This window comes from Phocoena sinus, chromosome 10 (genome assembly GCF_008692025.1).
Source record: "Phocoena sinus isolate mPhoSin1 chromosome 10, mPhoSin1.pri, whole genome shotgun sequence".
NCBI classification, from domain to species: Eukaryota; Metazoa; Chordata; class Mammalia; order Artiodactyla; family Phocoenidae; genus Phocoena; species Phocoena sinus.
In genome coordinates this window covers 62,498,912-62,520,466 of record NC_045772.1, presented here as the reverse complement: position 1 = coordinate 62,520,466, position 21,555 = coordinate 62,498,912, and the positions used below count along the sequence as shown (strand labels likewise).

The 21,555-nt window shown below is 43.5% G+C and overlaps 2 protein-coding genes across 4 annotated transcripts in view; one reads left to right on the top strand and one right to left on the bottom strand.

The window, feature by feature from the left end:
• Positions 1-21,555, top strand: part of SLC4A8 (solute carrier family 4 member 8) — an 82,055-nt gene that overhangs the window by 544 nt on the left and 59,956 nt on the right. For 2 of the 3 annotated variants that reach the window (XM_032644890.1, XM_032644888.1), the window contains exon 2: positions 17,875-17,956. In XM_032644890.1, the coding sequence (XP_032500781.1) occupies positions 17,875-17,956 (82 nt within the window). Of the gene's footprint in view, positions 1-9,215; positions 9,316-17,874; positions 17,957-21,555 lie in introns of all 3 variants that reach the window. The other variant, XM_032644889.1, reaches the window with a different exon arrangement.
• Positions 14,290-15,619, bottom strand: LOC116760275 (THO complex subunit 7 homolog). The gene has a single exon (XM_032644902.1). The coding sequence runs from the start codon at positions 15,578-15,580 to the stop codon at positions 14,966-14,968; it is 615 nt and encodes a 204-aa protein (XP_032500793.1). The 5' UTR covers positions 15,581-15,619; the 3' UTR covers positions 14,290-14,965.

The following is a 21,555-nucleotide window of genomic DNA, read 5'->3' as shown; positions in this document are numbered from 1 at the left end:
GCCAGGGACCTTGCTCTGGTGAGGCATGTCTCCTCTTTGTGTTTTTCTTTCAGGGGGTTTCTGGTTCCTCACTGGCTCAGAGGAAGAGCTGGAAAAGACTTGAGGCTGAGACCAAACCCTAAACCTTGTCAGTGTGGTCAGCTTTATGACTCCCTCCATCCCGTTGCACAGCCAGCTGTCAAGTTCTGGATAGGGAAGTGGAAATGGGCTGGGGAAGTATTAAGGGGTCAGGAACAGGTGTTTATTTAAAGGAATGAGGAAACTAGGTTTAAGTAGCTGATAACCCAACTGTTGGGGTGGCTAATGTAAGGTAAAGCATTGGACTAGGGGTCAGAGACTGTAGGTTCAAATCCTGCATCTGCCTCTCACAGGCTTTGTGACCTTGAGTAAGTCACTTGCCTCTTTGAACCACAGTTTCCGCATCTAGCAAAATGGGAATGATATTATTGGCTTTGCTTACCTCACAGGGTGATTTTGAGGACGAAATGAGGTGCTGTTTGTGAAGGAGCTCTGTAAAATGATGTTTATTGTGTGGCAACCAGTATAGGAGTGGGAACTCATTGAATTCTCACTCCCCCCTTTCCTGTGCCCATCACGTGACAATGTGGTTACTGCTCTGGAAAGAGGTGTTGAAGGGAGGTCAAGTCTGAAGTGGAGGGCTGTGAAGAGAATGATGGACCTTCTCAGAAGGATGACAGGTCTTGAAACAAGGGCCATGTTGACGTCAGGATGGTTTCTGTAAATAGGCAGAGAAAACTTGAGTTTGTAGCAAAATGGGTATCACTGACTCACTCCTCTTCTTCCCGGTAATAGTTTACTACTAGATGATCCCATTGAGTGTGTCTCTGTGTGTGTATGTGTGTGTGTGAATAACCATTTTAATCAGTCACACAAATAAATGTATTATTTATAAACTGTGATGCGTGCTTAGAAAGGAAGGTATGCAGTGCTGTGAGTGTATATCACAGTGGTTCCAGCTTTGGTCTCAGATCACAGATTTTGCTAAGGAAGAAAATTTGGGCAAAGATCTAAAGAATAAGTGTCAACTGTGGGAAGAGGGAGATCAAAGGGCTTTGGAGACAAAGAACAGAAGAGGAGGCACATCTGGTTAGAAGACCTGAAAGAAGGCCATTGTGGATGGAGCCGTAGGAAGCAATGAGGGGAATGGTGTGAGATGTACTCTGGGGTCATAACAGAGAGAGAGAGAAAGAGAGAGGAGCCAGAGAGAGAATGAGAGCTAATGAGATCATGATTACATTCTCCTCCTGAAAGATTTCTCTGGCTGCAGCAGGGAGAACAGGCTGGAACGAATGTGAGGAGACAGCGTCCTTAACATGCAGAATGTGTTCCAGTTGTATTGTCAAGATCATAATAACCCCCAGGCTTCTGTTAGTGCTCTGTGAAAATGATAATTCCTGAGTGCTTCTGGGATAGGACAGAAAATAATTATCTCTTTTATATCTAGTTCATGAAACTTTTGTGGGCAGTGGGGTGACGAGAGAGCAAAGAATAGAGTGGAAACAGCAGGACCTCGTAAAGGCTGAGTCAGGTGATGGGCAAATGGGTACTTGAGATATAGGGTGGAAAAGAAACAAGAGTAGAAGGAGGAAAGGAAATGGGGATGACTTGGGGGAGACACAGTCAATCGATTGAAAATTACCAACTAAGCCTCCTGTGTGCCAACTGAGCTGTGTGGAAGGGAGCGGGCGTTGCAAAGTGAGCAGACTGTGTAACTTGGTGTAAACCGAGATTCCAGGCATCACATCTAAATAACCTAAGTCTAGGCTGTTTTCTCTGGTTTGGACTACTGTGCTGGCTCCTAACAGTTTCCTTCTGCTCTTCCTTCTACAGTCCACTTGCCGCATGGCAGCCAGGGAGAGTTTTTTTTTTTTTGGCTGTGTTGGGTCTTCGTTGCTGAGTGCAGGCTTTCTCTACTTGCGGCGAGCGGGGGCTACTCTTCGTTGCAGTGTGTGGGCTTCTCACTGCAGTGGCTTCTCTTGTTGTGGAGCATGGGCTCTAGGTGCACGGGCTTCTGTAGTTGCAGCACGTGGGCTCAGTAGTTGTGGCATGCAAGCCGTAGAGCACGCAGGCTTCAGTAGTCGTGGCTCACGGGCTCTAGAGCGCAGGCTCATTAGTTGTGGCACAAGGGCTTAGTTGCTTTACAGCATGTGGGATCTTCTCAGACCAGGGGTTGAACCCGTGTCCCCTGCATTGGCAGGCGGATTCTTAACCATTGCGCCACCAGGGAAGTCCCAGAGAGAGATTTTTTTTTAAAAAAATTAACTAATTAATTAATTGATTTTTGGTTGCGTTGGGTCGTCGTTGCTGCCTGCGGGCTTTCTCTAGTTGCGGTGAGCAGGGACTGCTCTTCCTTGCAGTGCGCGGCCTTCTCACTGGGGTGACTTCTCTTGTTGTGGAGCACGAGCTCTAGGTGCGTGGGCTCAGTAGTTGTGGTTCGCGGGCTCTAGAGCGCAGGCTTAGTGGTTGTGGCACATGGGCTTAGTTGTTCTGCAGCATGTGGGATCTCCCTGGACCAGGGGTCGGACCCATGTCCCCTGCACTGCCAGGTAGATTCTTAACCACTGCACCACCGGGGAAGTCCCCCAGAGAGAGCTTTTAAAAACACAAATCAGAGGTCATATCCTATCTGGAAACCCTTCAGTGGCTTCCCAGTGCACTTTAGAATAAAATCCAAACTCCCTAGTGTGGCCTACCAAGCTTCATTGTGACCAGGGCCTTGCCCACCCTCCCTGACGACCTCTCCTCCACTCTCTCACCACGCACCCCTGCACTGGCTATCTTTCCGTTCCTTCAATATGACCAGCTCCTTCACGCCTCAACAGCGCTGTTCTTGTCATTCCTGTGGACATTCTTCTACCTGGGCCTTCTCGTGACTCAACTCAGATGCCCCCTCCTCAGGGTGGCTCTCCTTGGCCTCGACTCACAGTTAATCTTGTGCATATGATTCTGCTTTCTTTTCTTAGTAGTATATATAACTTATCTGGAGTGTTCTTGTTTTGATTTCTTGATTACTATCTTTTCAAATAGAAGCTTCATGAGGGCAGGGACCGGGTTGAAAATCTTGTCATCTGCACAGTGCCTGGTATAAAATCTGTGCTCAGTTGCTGAGTGAACGAACGACTCTCTTGTGTCCAAAGTCAATGTACTTCTCTTTAAGGCGCTCCTGGTCTTGTCAGTATCAGCCCAGAGCCTCAGACGGCCATTGCTTTATTACACGGAAGCTCTCCTTTCTCTGCTGCTGTGCCTTCGCTCAGGTATTCTAGCTGGAAAACTTTTCCCCTCTTCTCCACCTAGAATATTCCATTTGAATCTTTAACCTCTGGCTCCACGTCATCATCAGAATTTATCACTCCCTCTTTTTTGCTCACAACCACCACCACGTGCTATAACTTCTTCCATCCCTTACTTGTGGAATCTACATGTTCATCTCTGCTGCTAACCTGCCAGCTCCCTTTCATGTTGTTGGTTGTGTAAGTTAACTTGTATTGAGTGCTTGCCACGTGCCAGGTGCGCTGCCAAGTGCTTTCCATGCATTGTCTCCTTTAATTCTCTCAATAACCCTGAAACTTACATGCCCTTATTATGCTTATTTTCCAAATGAGGAAACCAAGATGTAGAGTGGTTAAGTAACTTCTAAGAAGTGGCAGAGGGCTTCCCTGGTGGCGCAGTGGTTAGGAGTCCGCCTGCCAATGCAGGGGACACGGGTTCGAGCCCTGGTCCGGGAAGATCCCACATGCCGCGGAGCGACTGAGCCCGTGCGCCACAGCTACCGAGCCCGCGCTCCGCAACAAGAGAAGCCACCGCGATAAAAAAAAAAAAAAAAAAAAAAAAGAAGTGGCAGAGCTGGCTGTCTCTAAAGAAGTGTCCTTAATCACTCTACATTACCGTGGCTGTGTCTCTGACACCTGGACCGGTGACTGATTAAAAATGAGCACTTAAAAAAAAAAAAAAAAAAAATGAGCACTTAAACGTGTTTGGGAAGATACGTGTGGCAAGGTGTACAAAGGATGTATTAGAGTGGGAAGAGCTGGAATGAAGGAGGCCAGGTAGGTAGCTGTTGGTGGAGTTTAGGATGAGTTAATGAAGGCCTGCATTATTGAATTTTTTTTTTTTTTTTTTTTTTTTTTTTTTTTTTTTATGGTACGCGGGCCTCTCACTGTTGTGGCCTCTCCCGTTGCGGAGCACAAGTTCCGGACGTGCAGGCTCAGCGGCCATGGCTCACGGGCCCAGCCGCTCCGTGGCATGTGGGATCTTCCCGGACCAGGGCACGAACCCGTGTCCCCTGCATCGGCAGGCGGACTCTCAACCACTGCGCCACCAGGGAAGCCCTGCGTTATTGAATTTTGATGAGATCTCCGGAGGTGGTTATTGCAATTTTAGGAGTCGGTGAGCTCTTAAAAGGGATAGTAAGAGTGGAAGGAGATCAGAAAGCTTGAGGGAGAGCTCCTAGTTTGGACTGGAACTAGGGACAACTTGTAGCTTCAAAATTCTCCCAATCAGCACTTTCAGAACTGAGCAGAAAGAATTTTTGGAAGAGAAGGCTGGAGAGGTTGAAACCAGAAGCACTTGAGCCAAGTGGTGCTGGGAAGCGCAGGGAGGTTCAGAGAGGGTGCAGGTGGCGGAGAGGGGAGCAAGTGAATTTGGGCAATTACCAAGGCTTTTATGTGAATCAGGCCGGCGTAGAACGGGAAATTTTGAAGAAATCTTCAGAATAACAAATCCTGGTGAATGGCTGATAACTGGGAAGCTTGGCAGATGGGAAGAGTCACACTTTATGTTTTAAAGTAGACCCGAAAAACTCTCGGAGGCTAGTGCTCAGCGGCCCTGGCACGTGTTTGTGCTCAATAAATATTTGCTGAGCGAACGAATGGCTCTGTAGAGAGCGGATAACTTTTCTGAGGGTCATGGTCAGTTCATGGGAAGCAGTCAGTATGTATTTGCTGAATCTTACTGAACAAAAGTACCAACCATAGCAGCTTCTCCTGTTACTGCCTTGCAATGTACAATCCATCCGCCTCCAGCCCCTCCCCATGCACTAGGTGTTCCTTTCCTGTGTGGGAATTGGGGAACATGTGAGCATTCTCCTTATCTGGCATCACCAGCTCTACTGGGGAGCTTCAGTAGGAGAGGTGTGGACTTTCCTGCCAAGCAGAGAATTGAGGCAGGCTGGGGGGACAATTCAGTTTTCAAATTTACTTCCTTCTGAACTTGTGGATAATTGTCTTAGCTCATGGTTTGCCTTGGCAGGGTAGACAGGGCTCTCAGTTAAGCCTGCCACAGTGGTAATCAGGACACAGAAGAGCAATGTGTTCTAAATCTGCTGCTAGGTAACAGCAGCAAATCTGAGATAATGGAGAGGTTGGTTGTTTCCTGTAAGGTAGTAACAAGTTTACTCTGGTTTTGCTAGTTAGAAAGCCATTAATGTATGTATTAGTGTCTATTGCTGCCCTAACAAATGACCACAAATTTACTGGCTTAAAGCAACACAAATTGATTAGTTTACAGTTCTGTAGTTCAGAAGTTCAGCACAAGTCTCACTGCGCTAAAATCAACGTGTTGGACAGGGCCGTTTCTTTCTGGAGCTTCTAGGGGAGAATCTGTTTCCTTAACTTCTTCAGTTTCGTGAGGCTGCCTGCATTCCTTGGCTTGCAGTTCCCTTTCTTCACAGTCAAAACCAGCAACACAGCATCTCTCAGACCCTGCTTTTGTCATCAAACCTCGTTCTCCAGCTGCACTCTTCTGCCTCCCTCTTCCACTTTTAGGGATCCTTGTGATTACATTGATCCCACTGGATAATCCAGATAATGTCCTTATTTTAAGGTCCACTGATTAGCAACCCTGTTTCCATCTGCAACCTTAATTCCCCATTGCCGTGTAAGGTAACGTATTCAGAGGTTCCAGGGATTACGATGTGCAAGTCCTTTGGGGGCCATTATTCTGCCAACCACGATGTGCTAGCTAGTAAGTTGTATGGAACAGGAGTGACTCCAAGTGGGGTTCAATAAAAAAGTCACGGAGAAACCAGAGCCACTTTGGAATTTTAGGCCCCTAGCAGGCTGCTGAAGTGTCAGAATAGGAAGCTCATGGGTGTTCAGGAGCTCACGGCCACTGAGAGGGGGTCTAGAACAGCTGCATACATCCTCATGGAACCCCTTTTTCTTGCTATAGGTTGTCTGCATTCATTGAGGAAGTCAAATTGAGGGTATTAGAGAGTTGGGGATCTTTGGGTCAGATTCAGTGATGGGCTCTACAGGGGGTGAGAATTCATGGGCTTTCTGGATGAAGAGGGAGTTGGAAGTGAATAAGGAGATGGAGAAGTATTGGAATTCTGGACAGTAAAGGCAGTGTGAAGTACAAGAAGGTAATAATATGACGATCTTGAGCTGTTTTCACTGTGGACATTAATCCATGATTAGGTGACCAGAGCTCACTAAAATGACCAGGTTCTTTGCTTTTGGCAATGTTAGTGTATGATGTTAATGCATTGTAGTATATAATGTTAATACAGAGAGACTTGAGTTGACGTTCCTCCTATCTCACTTAACTCTTGTGAGATCTTACTTAGCCTTGATTTAGGACTGTTGTGCGGATTAAGTGAGGTAAGATGTGTAAAGCACAATGCTAGGTATACAGGAAGTGCTCAGGAAATATTTGTTCCCAGTACTAATTGTGGTGACTCAGTTTGTTGATTAGAAACCCTGGAAGTCACTTCTGTATTTGTTGATTTAAAATAATTGTGGGGCTTCCCTGGTGGCGCAGTGGTTGAGAGTCTGCCTGCCGATGCAGGGGACATGGGTTCGTGCCCCGGTCCGGGAAGATCCCACGTGCCGTGGAGCGGCTGGGCCCGTGAGCCATGGCCGCTGAGCCTGTGTGTCCGGAGCCCGTGCTCCGCAACACGAGAGGCCAGAACAGTGAATGGCCCGCGTACCGCAAAAAAAAAAAAAAAAAAATTGTGTATCAGAACTGAATAAATACTTGTTGTTGGGTGGGTGGGGTAGGAGGGTGTTACCTGAAACCATTGGATAAAAGATGAAAGGGGGGGACTTCCTTCGTGGCGCAGTGGTTAAGAACCCGCCTGCCAGTGCAGGGGACACGGGTTCGAGCCCTGGTCCGGGAAGATCCCACATGCCGCAGAGCAACTAAGCCCGTGTGCCACAACTACTGAAGCCCGCACACCTAGAGCCCGTGCTCCGCAACAAGAGAAGCCACTGCAGTGAGAAGCCCGTGCACCTCAACGGAGAGTAGCCCCTGCTCACCGCAACTAGACAAAGCCCGCGCGCAGTAACGAAGACCCAACGCAGCCAAAAAAAAATTAATTAATTAATTAAAGAAAAAAGATGAAAGGGGCTTTGGAGGTGAAAGAGTCGAGACTGATTGCAGGAAGGGAGGCTGAGCTGAGTCTGGCAGTACTACCACCCTGCAGGTTCAGAGTGGAGCCGCAGCGAGGGGTCAGGGAGAGGGCTCAAGGTGGGCTCCATGGCCTGCTGCTTCTCCCTCACCTGCAGCCTCTGTGTCTGCTTCAAGGATCTGGGGCCATTATGTAAGACTCAGCCCCACCAGTGCCTTTTGACTTGTCCATTAACTGTAGGTGAGAATCTGGTCTGCTACTCAGCTATAATTCATTCATTTGTCAAGGCTTATAACAGTGCTTTCTTTCTCATGATGTGCCTTGCAATTTCAATGTTTTGATGTGTATTTAACCCTCTGAGTTCTTTTTATCTTACTTAGTCCTTCTGGTAGGCACCCAAGTCAATACACATTTACATAGTGGGTCATTCTCATGAGCCAGTAAGACATACAGAAACAGGGTCTTTTCTCTAGTTCATCCTTCTTTCCCTTTCTCTTTCCCTCCCTCCCTCCTTTCCTTTTTCTCCTAAACTTATACAGTGTGGTTCTTATGATTCTAATATTTTCTGAGTCACAAGCTCCCCTGAGAATCTGATGAAAGTTATGGACCCTCTCCCAAGAAAAATGCACCCTCACGCATAATCCTCTGAAGCCCGTTCATAGGAACCCTGGAAATCCATGGTTAAGAAATCCTCTCAGCCATAAATAATGACGGGATCAGAGGAAGTAATAATCAACTGGTGAGGACTCTGCAGCGAGCACAGACCAATGAGACTTGATGTTCCTTTCTTTTCATTTTTTATGATTTTAAGCAAACTTTAATATATTTGAAATTTATGTAACATTTTAAGCATATACCAAAGTAGAGAGACTTGAAGTACCCCATGACCTGGCTCCAACAATGAACAAACAACCTATCTTGTTTCGTTTATGGGTCTACCCATTCTCCAGATCCCAGACATCATATAATTAAGTATGTATCGCTTAAGATTAAGGGCCCTTTTTTTAAAAAAATGACATAATCACCATATTACAATACAGGCGTACCTTGGAGATATTGCAGGTTCAATTCCAGACCACCACAATAAAGTGAATATTGCAGTAAAGCAAGTTGCACAAATTTGCTGGTTTTTCAGTCCATATAAAAGCTATGTTTTTATACTATGTAGCTATATAGTAAACATATAGCTATGTTTATATATACATATAAAGTATGTATACTATACTGTAATGTATTAAGTGTGCAATAGCATTATGTCTAAAAATGTACATACCTTAATTAAAAAATACTTTATTGCTAAAAAATGCTAACCATCATCTGAGCCTTTAGCAAGTCATAATCTTTTTGCTGGTGGAGGATCTCGCCTTGATGCTGATGCCTATTGATGGATCAGGATGGTGGCTGCTGAAGGCTGGGCTGGCTGCTGCAATTTCTTAAAATAAGACAACAATGAGGTTTGCCACATCCATTTACTCTTATTTCCACGAATGATTTTTCTGTAGCCTGCAATGCTGTTTGATAGCATTTTACACACAGTAGAACTTCATTCAAAATTGGAGTCAGGGGCTTCCCTGGTGGCGCAGTGATTGAGAGTCCGCCTGCCGATGCAAGGGATGCGGGTTCGTGCCCTGGTCCGGGAGGATCCCACATGCCACGGAGCGGCTGGGCCCATGAGCCATGGCCGCTGGGCCTGCACGTCCAGAGCCTGTGCTCCGCGACGGGAGAGGCCACAACAGTGAGAGGCCCGCGTACCACAAAAAAAAAAAAAAAAATGGAGTCAGTCCTCTCAAGCCCTGCCACTGCTTTATCAACTAAGTTCATTCTAAATCCTTTGTTGTCATTTCAGCAATCTTCACAGCATCTTCACCAGGAGTAGATCCCATCTCAAGAAACCACTTTCTTTGCTCATCCATAAGAAGCAACTCTTCATCTGTTCAAGTTTCATGGTGAGATTGCAGCAATTCAGTCCCATCTTCAGGATCCACTTCTAATTCTAGTTCTCTTGCTATTTCCACCACATCTGCAGTTACTTCCTCCTCTGAAGTCTTGAACCTCTCAAAATCATCCATGAGGGTTGGAATCATCTTCCTCCTAACTCCTGTTAATGTTGATATTTTGACCTCTACCCAAGAATCAAGAATTTTCTTAATGGCATCCAGAATGGTGAATCCTTTCCAGAAGGTTTTCTATTTACTTTGCCCCTGCCCATCAGAGGATTCACTATCTATGGTAGCTACAGTCTTATGAAATCTATTTCTTAAATAATAAGACTTGAAATTCAAAATGACTCCTTGATCCATGGGCTGCAGAATGGATGTTGTGTTAGCAGGCATGAAAACAGCATGAATCTCATTGTACATCTCCATTAGAGTTCTCAGGTGACCAGGGGCGTTGTCAATGAGCAGTAATATTTTGAAAGGAATCTTCTGAGCAGTATATCTCAACAGTGGGCTTAAAATAGCAGTAAACCATGTTGTCAACGTATGTGCCGTCATCCAGGCTTTGTTGTTTCATTGATAGAACACAGGCAGAATAGACTTAGCATAATTCTGAAGGGCCCTAGGATTTTGGGGATGGCAAATGAGCATTGGCTTCAACTTAAAGTCACCACCTTCATTAGCCCTTAACAAGAGTCAGCCTGTCCTTTGCAGCTTTGAAGCCAGGCACTGACTTCTCCTCTCTAGCTATGAGAGTCCTAGATGGCATCTTCTTCCAATAGAAGGCTGTTTTGTCTACACTGAAAATCTGTTCTCTAGTGTAGCCACCTTCCTCGATTATCTGAGATAGCTAGATCTTCTGGACAACTTGCTGCAGCTTCTGTATCAGCACTTGCTGCTTCACCTTGCACATTTATGTCATAGAGACGGCTTCTTTCCTTAAACCTCATGAACCAAGCCCTGCTAGCTTCAAACTTTTCTTCTGCAGCTTCCTCACCTCTCTCAGCTTTCATAGAATTGAAGAGAGTTAGGACATTTCTCTGGATTACATTTTGGCTTAAGGGAATGTCGTGACTAGTTTGATCTCCTATCCAGAACACTGAAAGTTTCTCCACATCACAGTAAGGCTGTTTTGCTTTCTTATCATTCGTGTGTTCACTGGAGTAGCACTTTTAATTTCCTTCAAGAACTTTTCCTTTGCATTCACAATTTGGCTAACTGTTTGGTGTAAGAGGCCTAGCTTTTGGCATATCTCGGCTTTCAACATGCCTTCCTCACTAAGCTTAATCATTTCTGGCTTTTGACTTAAAGTGAGAGACGTATAACTCTTCCTTTCACTTGAACACTTAGAGGCCATTGTAGGGTTATTAACTGGCCTAATTTCAGTATCGTTGTGTCTCAGGAAATACGGAGGCCTGAAGAGAGGGAGAGAGATGGGGAACTGCTCGTCAGAACACAGACAACATTTATCGATTAAGTTTGCTGTCTTAAATGGGCATGGTATGTGGTGCCCCAGAACAATTACAACAGTAGTATCAAAGATCACTGATCACAGATCACCATAACAATATAATAATAATGAAAAAGTCTGAAGTATTGCAAATTACCAGAATGTGACACAGAGACATGAAGGGAGCAAATGATGTTGGAAAATGGTGCCAATAGTCTTGCTTCATGCAGGGTTGCCACAGACCTTCAATTTGTAAAAAATACAATATCTGTGAAGTGCAATAAAATGATGTACTCCTGTATTATTATTTTACTTAAAAATTGACAGTAATTCTTTAATATAATCATATACCCATCCAGTTGATTAAATTTCTGTTAGCACCTTATAGTTTTTTTAAATAGTTGGCTTATTTGAACCAGGATCCAGTCAAGGGCCAAACATTCACATCCAAGCCTGACCTTTCAAATGCTGTGGCTGATGGTGTTTGACAATGGCTCTGTTTTCTTTGGCAGGACAAAGAAAGTGGATGAACATTTATTCAGTGACTTTAGACTGTGATTAACCAGTCTAAACTAGGGAAACAAACAACAAGTTGATTTTCAACCGGAATATTTTAGATGATTGACCTTACTCTTTATATTTTGCTTTTATAGTCTTAGAGTCAAGAAATCAGTCATCCCTCCCTCTGCACCACAGCCCCGCTCCAGATTCCTGCTGTGTTCCATGCTGTGTGAGGTGTCTGTGGACAGTACTAAGCATTGTAATTAATTGGTCCCTGCCCTCCAGATATTACAAACCTGTGGGGAAGCCAACATGAAAAATTACTCGTATATACGTACATAGGTATACATATATGTGAAGTTTTATGAGGAAATATATGATCATATGAGAAAGAGTTAAAAAAACTAATAAATATTTACTCATCAAAATGTATTGGATACCCACCACATACTGGACATTGTACTAGGTGCTAGGTACCTAGTGGTGAACATAAGACACAGTACCTACCCTCCTGTAACTTATAGGAGCACAGGCTACTTACAGTGGTAGGCTACTGTATTAGGCTCTGGGAGAACAAAAAGATGAAAATATGCGACTCCTGTTGTCAGGAAACTCACAGATAACAAATAAGTCTAAAATAAAGGTAAGTTTTTTCCACCTAAAAGTTATTCTTTAGAAAGGACTTGACTTATTTTATGAGAGTCTACAACTTAGCTGGAAGTGAAACTGACATGCTCTGGGAGATTGACTCAAAGCATCTACGGTAATGAGGAAAACATTGATGTTAAAGATGTATCTGAAGATTTTGAATAACATTACTTTATAAAATGTGAGAAAAGTAGTATTTCTAAGTTACCATATTATTTTATGTATCTGTAATTGTTTGTAAATATTTCAGTATGAATACTAAAAGATAAGGATTCTTTAAAAAAATAAGCATAGTACCACCTAAAGAGAAAATAATTTCTTTAATATCATAAAAGATAAAAATTTCTGATTGTCTCAAATGTCATAACTTTAAAAATTATTTTATAAATAACTAAAAATTATTTTAGTTAGTTTAAATCAGTATTCAAATTAAGTCCACATATGGAGATTGGTTTGTTGTCTCTTTTAACCTGTTGGTTTTGCCTTCCTCTCTCTCTTTCTTTTCTTGCAATTATTTATTTTTAAAAAGGTGGTGGGGAGAGGATTTGTTCTATAGCTATAGTTTTCCACAGTCTGGATTTTGCTGATTATACTCCTGTGGTATTTTTTTCCCACTGAACTCTGTTTCTTTGTATTTTCGGTAAATTGGTATTTGGATTTAGAGTCTTGATCAGATTCAGGGACAATTTATTTGGTGAGATTACTTCATGCGTGGTGATAAGGTCTCCCATTAGGAGGCACACAGTGTCTGGTTGTCTCTCTTTTTGTGATATTAGTGGCCTTGAAAATCAATGCAGTCCATTAGGGATTGCAAAATGGCGATGTTCTAATTCTAACATTCCTTCTTCATTTATTCTTTTCTATAATAAGAAACTTGTCTCATCTACTCTATGGTACCACTCTATGGTACAATTTAAATAGGAAAGTCGGGATAAATTTTTACCATTTTGCAAAATAATGAGTTGGTTTGCTAGTATTATCCTCCAATGTTGACCAATTAGCTAATTTTTAAAGTGACATGGTGAACTCATGGATTTAAACATATTTGATATATTCAGTCTGTTACAGTTATTACCCTTACTGATGTTCAAATTGTCCTGTTTTTGGCAAGGGACCTCTCTAAGTTGGATCCTGAGCCCTTTTGACACAACCCTCGTTGTCTTTGAATGTCTTTTAAGAGAAAATGGCATTTTAAGAGACCACAATCTAGGTGCTAATGATACTTATTACTATTGGCTGATCATTTTTTCTAGGCCTTTAGTCTGGACGGAGCTAGGAAATATAAATTTACAAATTTTAAAGCATTTAAAGATATATCATTGTTGATACTTCCAGTGCTTCCAATTCAAATTCAGGACTATGTGTCCTGCAACCGTATCTGCTTTCACACCTTCTGAGAACCCCAGGTCTCAACCACACTGAGAGTGCCAGAAAGTTCACATAATCACTCATTTATTTTATCTCACAGTACACAACAGTCTCAGAAAAATAACACCAACACTGCAACCAACAGTATGACAACTAAAAAGCAGTTTAAGATCTTTTCAAATTCTTTTTGTCCTTAGGATATATGTAACTAAGAACGTTCAGTCAGTTATAACTTTATGGTATAAAGTTACTTGGAATAGTTATGCCATCAGTTTGGCACTTATTTTTATTTTGTTTTTGATTTGTGGGAATTGCTTTTTAAAATGTAAAATTTTGGGTTTTTTAAAATTAATTGTTTTAAAATTATGTAAAAAATGTGCAAAATAAGTTATCTTCAAAGAAATTTAGTTTCTATCCTTATCTTCTTTACCCCATTCCCTCCTTCCTCTGTAGGTAACTATTTAAAAACATCTTTTACGGCTCGCTCATTCTTCCTACGTATGTTTTTAAGTGTAAGCAGATGTTTTTGTTCCAACACCCTTTCTTAGATAAAAGTTAGCAAATTAAACAGTTTCCTCCACCTTGCTTTTTATTTAGCTTTTAAATTTATTTATTGTTTTGCGGTACACGGGCCTCTGCACTGCCACGGCCTCTCCCGTTGCAGAGCACAGGCTCCGGACGCGCAGGCCCAGGGCCATGGCTCACGGGCCCAGCTGCTCCGCGGCATGTGGGATCTTCCCGGACCGGGGCACGAACCCGCGTCCCCTGCATCGGCAGGCGGACTCCCAACCACTGTGCCCCCAGGGAAGCCCCATCTTTTTTATTCTTTTAAAGATACGAGTTTGTATTAAAATTACAAAAATGTAACATTATTAAGGTATGATTCATGCAAAGTGCCATGTTTCTGAACTAAAATAAATGGATAAGAATGGAACCTAAAGAAGTGTTAGACATGTAATTCAATACTTAAGACAATTACAGGTGATTCAGGTTTAGTTTAATTTTTAAAAAAGATCATGAAATCCTTTTTGCAAGACTCTTGAAAATGACTCCTACAGAACAAAACGATAGAGAGAAAACATTTCAACAAAACATTTAACAACCACATTGCTCAAGTATTAAGGACAGAGATCTAGGAAGTAATACGTATTGATTTACTTTTCATCTTGTAATTACCTCTGCTATCAGTGCTTCTTACTATCATGGAAACTCTCCCACAATAAGTGTACATCACAAACATTTTGTACTTAATTTCACAAGGTCACAGCCCTCCTGAGAGCCTATTCATGGGCTTCATTTTCAAAAGTGGTAACGATTTCCAGAAATTGACTCATTTTCTCATATACATCCTAGAAATGCCACCTTCTCACTCTCTTCCACTTATTTTGTGACCAAAAACTACCTAGAATACCAACAAGCACTAACATATCTGGCTTGAAAACATTTTATTAAACATTTTTGGATGTTGCTTCCTATCTTTTAAGTATAAAAAAGGCATTTCAATAAAAACAAATATATAATGAAGTCATGTTCCTTTGTGTGAAGAAATATGAATGAACTGTGCATTAATATTTAAAAGCAAAGTAGTTCACTGCCAAAACTTTAAATGTCTCAAGAGCACAACAAATTCTGAACACACTAAGATAATGTTGCTACTTCAATATTCTTGGGAATGGTGAGTGGTTAGTTGGTCTACGGTTTAGGATCAGTTTCCATGCTTGTTTCTTGAGCTGCTTCTACCTTTGAGGGCTTTTCATGATTTTCCAGTGTTTGCTTAAGTTCATGGAGGACAGTAAGAAGAACGTAAAACTGTTTCTTTCTCAATTCCAGCGTATCTTCAACACTTTCTTTAATATGTGAAAGATGCTCTAATTCTTTACGCAGGGCCTCTAGTTCCTTTAATGTCTCACACCTGTCTGGATAATGGTGGATCACTTTTACCAATGCATCATATTCTTGGTGATTTTTTCGTATTCGTTTTGCTTGAAGAATTTGCCTTTTGCACTCAGCAATTTTTTCACGTGCTTCAGCAATGCTACATTCTATTTCTTTGTAAGTTTTTTCATAATTTTCCGTTTCTCTGAGATTCATATCATATACCAGCAAGGTTTTGCGCATTGAAAATTCACATTGGGACAGCGTGATCAGCATACGTTGGTACTGGCTGTATTCCTCTTCCTGGGATCCAGAGTAGCACCATTTAATGAAACTTTTCACTAGCAGATTAATTCTCCGATCATCTCCAGCGCCATCTCCATCAATTAGGAGACGCTTCCGTATGATTTCGTCGTCAGTCACGGACCCCATGGCGTGGGCGGCGGCGGCGGCGAAAGCTGAGGCGGCGGTTGGCGGTTGGCGGCGACGGAAGTCGAACTCCCACAATGCAGCCGGGTAAACAGCTATGGAGGCGGCGGCGCCTGCGGCCGTCCGCTCAGCCGCCGCCGCCGCCGCCGCCGCCGCCGCCGCCGCCGCCGGCTGCGCTCCCCGAACTCCCCAGGGGGCGGCCGCTCCACCTTACTTTTCAAACTTAATATTATATCTTGGAGATTATTCCATGGTAGTAATAATATATAATTTAAAATATGCCTATAAAACTAAATTCATAAATAAAATACTGTAAATTGACATTTGACTATTTTATCTACTTCCCTAAAAGTTTGGCCTCGAAAACTGTTCTTGAATCTTTTCATTGGGAAAATGGATTGCTTTATGTTCAGGGTTGCCATATTTGGGAGCATAGGTGGGCAACTATAAAAGAGTACAATTGGAACCGGAAGTTGGAAATTTGAGCAGGATCTACAAGGATGGTGAGGATTTGGGTGTGCTGGAGAGTTGGGGAAGGACCTGCTAGATGACCAGACAGTGTGGAATGTGTATGGTGCCTACGGGATCAGAGAGTCTGGCTAGAGCTGCAGGTTTGGTAAAGGAAATTGATTGTCAGGGAAATAATTATTTGAAATAATTCAGGATCTGGTGAGGGTCTTGATAAGGTAGATGCCATTATCTTTGTTCTTTTAACAAAGATTTATTGAGCACCTACTTTGTGAAAAGTCTGCAGGGTGCTGGGGAAACGGGAAGAAAGATACGGTCCCTCCTCTAAGGAGCAGAGACATTTCATTACTAAGGAGAAACACAGTGTGCTATGGGGACATACTAATGGGAGGTAGTCAGGGAAGCCTTCTAAGGAAGTGCATTTAGGCTGAGATCTATGGGATGATGAATAAGTGTTAGCTGCTGGTGATGGACGTGGGAGTAGCAGGGAGAGGGTGATAGTTCTAGGCCGAGGGGCAGCCCCAGCCCTCAGGGAAGAAAATGAGTGTGGTTCCATAACTGAAAAAATGTCCTCTATGTTTGAAAGGGCTGGACAGTGGAGGATAGACAGGATCAGAGATGAGAGTGAATTCGAGAGAAATTGCAAACGAGGACTTGATAAGAAAAAGGAACTGTTTCCTGGAAGGCATATGATAGGCACTCAATACGTGGAATGGATGAATAAATAAGCTTGAGATTTCAAATGTGGACTAAGAAGTGATGGAGTCATGGGTAGGAGTAAATAAATGGGCACAGGGTACTAGTTTGGAAGGCAGATTAGTTGGGTTTTAGACACATGGATCTTGAGGCGTGACATTCTGGCGGTTTGTCAAATACCAATCCTCACAGCTTCAGGCTCCTGTTGAAATTGTAAGGCTCAAGTGTGGGAAACAAAAGATAGAGTGCTTTTCCTTGGGAATTATGGTTAGAAGAAGGAGATGAGACTTAGGATGGGACAGAGGAGAAGGGTGGAGAATTTCAAGGACAGAGTGGTAAACAGAGGTCAAGGACACCAGCTTGTACCAAATGAGACAATCTGGTTGACACCACTTGCAAAATGCCAACATGTTATACAGACATATGGGTGGAGTGGGGAGGGGTGGGAAAGGCACGGGATCTGCAGTCACAAGACCTGGACTCAGTCCTCGCTCTGCCTTTTACCATATTTCTGACCTTGGGCAGTAATTACTTAAAGTGTTCTGAGTATCGGGCTGCTTATTTATGAAATGAGAAAGAATGGCTGCCATGTTTGCATCTCAGAGATATTGTGAGATTGAAATTAAAAATATCTGTAAACTTGGGCTTCCCTGGTGGCACAGTGGTTGAGAGTCCGCCTGCCGATGCAGGGGACACGGGTTCGTGCCCCGGTCCGGGAAGATCCCACATGCCGCGGAGCGGCTGGGCCCGTGAGCCATGGCCGCTGGGCCTGCGCATCTGGAGCCTGTGCTCCGCAACGGGAGAGGCCACGACAGTGAGAGGCCCGCGTACCGCAAAAAAAAAAAAAAAAAAAAAAAAAAAAGTAAAAATATCTGTAAACCATTGGGTTTTCCCCCTCAGTGTTGCATGAAGGGTGTGGCATACACTCGGTACTTGAGTGAGTGTTTGTTTGTTTTTTTGGGGGGGGGGCCGCGCAGCATGCGGGATCTTAGTTCCCTGACCAGGGGTCGAACCCATGCACCCTGCAGTGGAAGCGTGGAACCCTAACTACTGGATCGCCAGGGAATTCACTTGAATGAGTGTTTGAATGAATGTAGGGGTATTACTGTGGCTACTAATTTATGTTTCAACAGAGACCAGATGAAGAAGCTGTGGTGGATCAGGGCGGGACCAGTACAATTCTCAACATCCACTATGAGAAAGAAGAGTTGGAAGGTAAGCACTGCTGTTCTGTGTACCGAGGGAAATCAGCAAGAGGCAGCCTGGTGTGGGAGGAGCAGCTTTGCCTTCAGGAGACCTGGGTTGGAGTCCTAACTCTTCTTCACTAGCTGGGAGACCTTGGGAAAAAATCACTTTATTTCACTTAGCCTCATTTTCCTCATATGTTAAATAAAAGTAGGGATAATAATACCTGTCTCACTGTTAGGCTCTAGTAGACAGACAGCTTGTGAGACAGTACTTTCAGCACAGTAAAGTCCAATATAAATATTAATAAATGACCTATTCTTTGAGAATGTGAAACACTCAGATCAGTTTATTGATTCTTGACAACTGCTTGGAAATATGGATACAAATTTATACAAAAGAAAATAAAATACAAATAGTTTTAAAAACTCAGTTTGGCCATAAAACCCCGTTTTTACCCCATTTCCAATGTATGCTCTTCCCATTCTAACAATACCCATTTCTGCCCGGTGTTTTCATCTAAACAAGAAAAGGGAGAACACACACGCACCTATACCATATTTGGTGAGAGTTCACAGCATAGAGTTGTATAAAAACCCACTGAAGTGGAAGGGAAGGAAGAGGCCTTTTAATTGACCTGCTCTATCTAGTTTACCTTATCAAGGCTCTTCTTCCTTTCTCTCCTCTCCCACCCCCACTCCCCCCATGACCCTTTTGTGCTGTCCTTCTGCTTTCCTTTTTCCCACGGAGCCTAGTTTCCTGATAGTGATGGCAAGGCTCAGTTTTATTAAAGAAAGGCTCGCGTCCTCTGTAGCTTGAACGAGAACCCACATTTGGCTCAGAAGCCTTTGTGCGATCTCTGTAGCATCTCCTGCAGCATTGAAGGCTATGATGCAGTAACTTTCTAATGACTGAGACAGCACGTGAAGTGTTCTCTCTGTACTGCTTGTTCCTGTGCTGGTTTTTTTTTTTTTTTCCATCAAAGTTGTACAGTCCCCAGAGAAAACTTGTCCTTTGGATGGGAGAGCCAAAGCTGTAGAGGCTGACTCATCCTCTGGGTCTGTTACCATGAGAACTTATGTGGGTGGCTCTGTGGAGGTCGGTGGAGTTCAGACATAATCAAGGTCGAGCTTTCGAAGTTGTTTCGACCAGATGGAAGAGGAGCCAGTGTGGGTTTCAGCAGTTGGGAGAAAGGGGAAGAAGGAAGGGTGTGGAGGTGGGAGGCTAACATTTGTTGAATGACCCTTGTGTGACAGGCATTTGATTAGGCACTTTGCACAAGTCGTCTTTTTAATCTTCACAGCAACCCAGGCAGGTAGACATCATCCCTATCTTACGTGATGGGGAAACTGCTCAGGGTCATCTAGCCTAACAGCAGGTGAGGCTGGGATGGAATTCTGCTCTTTCCACTCTACCACACTGCCTGCAAGGGAGGACGGTACCCAGCGTTAACCACCTAACCTCAGCTTCTTGCTCCATCATATGAACATTTTTATGTGTTGCCCCACCCCTCCTTCTGCCCTGATAATCCTATTGCCTCCCTACTGTCTCACTGTACCGTGGGGGTACTTCTACTTTTAGTTTAGTTGTCTGGGCCCACTAGACCTTTGCCCTCAGCAAAGAAGTAACCATTTATGAACACTCTTATCTACTTGGGAGTAGAATAATAAGACTGGGCAAACGCTCTTGGATCCCGAGGACTGGGTTCCATCACAGAGGTCAGCTGAGTAATTGGCAGCAGGAGCGTCTTCTCAATATGACATCATCTATTCCTTACGTAGTATCCATTTTCCTGTAAAAGAAGGCCGTCTGTGATGATGGCATTGCTAGGGGAAAACAGTCCTTTATACATAGACCTTTTGGAAAACTAGAATCTTATTTATGTTATAGCACTTAAAAAAAAAAAAGCACTACAGGCAACGGAGGACATACAGTGCCCACGCCTCAGGCCTGATGTAGTTCTCTAGTAGCTCTGGAGAGGAGAAGAGGAAGTTGGGATTTGCTGGAGGATCGGCTATGCTGTGGGCCCCGCCCTGACTCATCCCGAGGGCAGCCCTAGGGCTCAGTGAGGCTGCACTCAGGGAAGTGCTGTCTCTTGAAGGCGTGGAATAAAATCAGTCCCACTCTGATGGAAGACAAGTAAATTGTTCTGTGTTCTAATTTGCCATGTGTGCCATGATACAAGGTTCTGCGGCTGCAGATAAAGCTCTGGGTCTTCCTTCCCCTTTGTTCTATACCCTCTACACCACGTGACATAAACCACTTTGAGAACTACTTCTGAGATGTAGTCTCTGGACATTGTTAGAGACTTCTCTGGACATTGTTAGAGACTTGTAAACGTGGTTTGTTTTGCAAAAATTAACTCCATCAGCAGGAGAAGGTGCATCAAACCATAACATCGCTTTTTTTATATACATGGGAGGAGTCAAAAGCAAACAGTAGGACAGATTTCCGAAGAGAAACTCACAAAGAGCAATAGTCCATGATTGCTTCAGTGGACTCTCCCAGTCCCAGAAGAACACCGAGCAGTGGCTTTAATTAGAGGAATGGCTTTTTCCGTCTTTTCTGGCAGGTCATTATTCCTGATTAACTACTAGACTAACGAATCCTAGAGTAAGTTTGGTACCTTCTAATAAGTTTTCAACAGAGGTAAGAGCCATTTGGCCTTAGTTGTAAGTTGAAAACAAAAGGCTTGCATGTGCTCCACATGTTAGACTCCCCCCGCGGTTACCGACTTTGTGTCAACTTGAAGTCCAGGGGTTGGGACACGCGTCTGTCCGTGTGAGCTAGCGAGCTCTGTGCGCATGCTTGATAAACAGTGTGCTCGGAATGTACTCCGCCTCGGAAGGCCCAGGTTCCATCTGCAGGGTGGGCTCCCCCTGTGATATCTGTCCTGCTCTGCAAGGTTCCATCCCAGTTCACTAATGATTGCTCTCTGTACGTGTGTGCATACTTATTTAAAAAATAAATTCTAAAATTACATCTTCTAATAAGTTTTTACTAAATGAATACTTGTATTTGCACACAGTCCCCAGAGAGTAGGTTTGACAATAACTGGAAAAAAGACTGGAAAGAAGGCAGAATTCAGGTGAGTAGGTAGGTAGATGAGGGGGATGAAGACTGTGTGGGTAGGAGAGCAGTTGAAAGGCCAGCAAAGAGACCACAGGATTGGTTTAGTAAAGTCATTGGGCTGCAGAATCCCGTTAGATGGACTGGATTTTATTGGTGCTCTATTCATTTCACAGTGTCTATTTGTTTGTCTTCTTTTTTGATTTCACTCAGAATATCCAAGTCCCTGCTTCCAAGTCTCCAGCCTAGAAACTGATGCCTAGTTTTCTGATAACCGCTCGGTCATTCTTAGCTCTGTGTCCTGCTGGGGCTTGTTTTCATTTTTGCCTGTCTCTCTGGTGTTTTCAAAAGGCAGGTGCTGTGGTTGGTTAATGTTTGTGGGAACTGATTGGACCAAAAAAATTTCTTAGAGAAGGAAAAGTCTTCCTTGGTAACTCTTTCCAAAAGTCCCCTTATCCAGGAACTCTTCCTGGAATAAGCTCTCCATCCTCAGGCTGGCTAGGACCTTCTCAATCATCCCATGCCCTGGTGAGTATTTCATCCACTCGAAACACATTCAC

Coding starts and splice junctions, on each gene's coding strand:
- LOC116760275 (XM_032644902.1), bottom strand. CDS start 15,580: ATGGGGTCCGTGACTGACGACGAAATCATACGGAAGCGTCTCCTAATT.